Here is a 2,486-nt window from a genome sequence, read left to right as displayed (position 1 = left end):
AATATTCATTCTATATATATGATGATGAAAATGCAATGAAAAGATAACCTCCAAATTCTTAACAACATTTCTGTGGAAGAGAAAGAAACTAGGGTTCTGTGGAAGAGAAAGAAACTAGTGTAGTATGTGAAATTAAAGGGAATTTCTACATTGTTCTCTGCATACTTTCACTGTTAGAACTCTTTACAGGAACAATGTACTGGTATGCTACTTGAGTAATAAAAATAAAAATAACAATACCATTCTCTCACAGTCTTTATGTTCGAGCTAAATGTTCTTAAAAGAATTATGAATGAATACTTTGAAAACATCATATAACCCAAATTCACCTAGAATAGAACCTAAATTGGGTAAAGAACTATAAGGTAATATGCCAACTAAAATATAAGTTTAATATGTAAAAATGTGACTAATTATTGACATGGAATTGTAGCGGAGATCCAGGTTTTATATACACACTCCGAAAGTTTTGTAATAATACTTTTAGAACTCTTTCATTTCAGCAAAAGGAATAAAAGAATGTGGGATTAAAACTGGGATCTGTCCCTGAATATTAGTCTTAAGTTACTAGTCTTACCTGCGAAATCTTTCACATTCACATTTGCCCCTAAACTTATTAATTCTTTAACTTGTTTCACATCTCCTCGAATAGCTGCCATGTGTAAAGGAGTTTCACCACGTTCATTTCTCTTATTAACTTTATCTTTTTGTCGAGATGAAGAACTGGGAGTTTTCTTTTGGGCTGGCGGTGTTTGTGATGGATGATTTGGTGTGGAATCTATAAGAAGAAAGTTAACAAAAGTTCTAGGCTAAGTATTTTGTATATTTAAAGGTTTTTATTGGTAATGTGCTAATTTCCTGGAACACAAGGAATACCTTCTCACCCTAACAACCCAAAACATGACCTGGATAATACATTAATAACTTAACCCAAATACACAGAGTAGATCTTCCCCTTAGGCTTATCAAACATCATGAGCCAATTTAGAAAAATATTTTATCTATCAATTCATAAAATTCGTTTAAAATGATAACAAAGTATCAAGTACACACCCTAAAAGTGTTTGCTTAATGAATAATTTGATGAACTGCAAAAAAACATATTTTTTCTAGGCATGTTACGCTATTATTCTAAGACCTAGATGAAATGAAATTGAAGGCTGGAGTCCACATCTCTGACAGAGACAAAGCATTGGAGTTCTTCTGTTCTGATATTAAATGCAAATTAAGGTTACAGCGATTTCAGTATAGAAATGAAATCAAAAATCAACAAGAAACAAGGGTACTCTGGAAAAAGGCCTGTAGAAATTGTGCTTTGCTTTGATTCCCTTATTTTGATATTTGTTGTAGTTTCTATGTCAAAAACAAGAAAGTTAAACTAAAGCCCTAAGTCTCCTCCCCATTTCAGAATTACTAAAAACGCTGGTTTCTTAATTAATTAAAGGTTCAAGACATATATATATAGTGTTAAAAAATGTACACATGCATGTACATAGTGTTAATTCTGAAAATTTATAACGATTTACAAGAAATTGCTCTGAGAAAAAAAAAAATCTATGGAAGTTACCAGTCTTGCAACCTGACATGATTTGAACTCTAAAGTAGTATCATCCTTTCCTTAATAAGAAATAAGTTTAAGGTTTACTTTTAGATTTTAAAGTACATTGTCTCAGTAACAGTTTCCTATCTAAGTATGTCCAGAATATATACATCATAGAGCAAGGACCTTATCTATCTTATTTATCACTGTATCCTGACTGTTTAGAAGATTTTTTGGTACATAGTGGTACCCAAGAAATACTTGTTGAATAAATTAATTTTCTTATAATCTTTATAGTCAAATTATTTAAGAAAATTAGTTTGTTGAATTCCTTAAAAACTAATCTAATGGATAAAACAAGTAACCCTACACTCCATGTGTGTCTATATGATAGTAAACAGCTTGATATTCCAAAAGCTTTCCACTTTAGTTCTACACATATTAATAAAGAAAACTATTCTAAAAAAAAAAAAACTGCAGAACAGTATTATAATCCTGTTTATAATGACAAACTACAACAAAAGATATATATTTGTATGTTTATGCCTAAAATACCCCTGGAAGTATAGATAAGAAATTGACCATAGTGGTTGCCTCTTTAGCAGAGGCCACTGAAGATGATGGAGGACTTTTAATTTTTGTCTTATTGTATTAATTCTTCAATTTATTCTATAAAGGACAAAGGTTCGTGATATAAAAAAATCAGTTTAAAAAAATCTTTCAACTATTAATCTGACTCAAAGTCAACATTTTACAGAAACATTTAAAGTTTAACACTGTAAATATCTTTGATTTGGCCAGTCTTTCTCAAATTGGAGGTGGAAAAGGTGAGAGTAATCATAAAAACATACTCTTTCAACTATTAATCTGACTCAAAGTCAACATTTTACAGAAACATTTAAAGTTTAACACTGTAAATATCTTTGATTTGGCCAGTCTTTCTCAA

General features: G+C 30.3%; 1 protein-coding gene across 1 annotated transcript in view; it reads right to left on the bottom strand.

The window, feature by feature from the left end:
* The window catches only part of LOC105813622 (ankyrin repeat domain-containing protein 12), a 79,521-nt gene extending 78,744 nt beyond the window's left edge, over window positions 1–777 (bottom strand). The window contains exon 1 of the mRNA XM_012648381.1: window positions 578–777. Coding sequence (XP_012503835.1) covers window positions 578–659 — 82 coding nt within the window. The 5' untranslated portion in view covers window positions 660–777. The remainder of the gene's footprint in view (window positions 1–577) is intronic.
* Between the last annotated feature and the right edge of the window lie 1,709 nt (window positions 778–2,486).

This window comes from Propithecus coquereli, unplaced genomic scaffold, assembly GCF_000956105.1.
Source record: "Propithecus coquereli isolate 6110/MARCELLA unplaced genomic scaffold, Pcoq_1.0 Scaffold283, whole genome shotgun sequence".
Classification (NCBI taxonomy): Eukaryota; Metazoa; Chordata; class Mammalia; order Primates; family Indriidae; genus Propithecus; species Propithecus coquereli.
The sequence above is the reverse complement of the archived record's forward strand: the minus strand, read 5'-3'. Positions and strand labels throughout refer to the sequence as shown.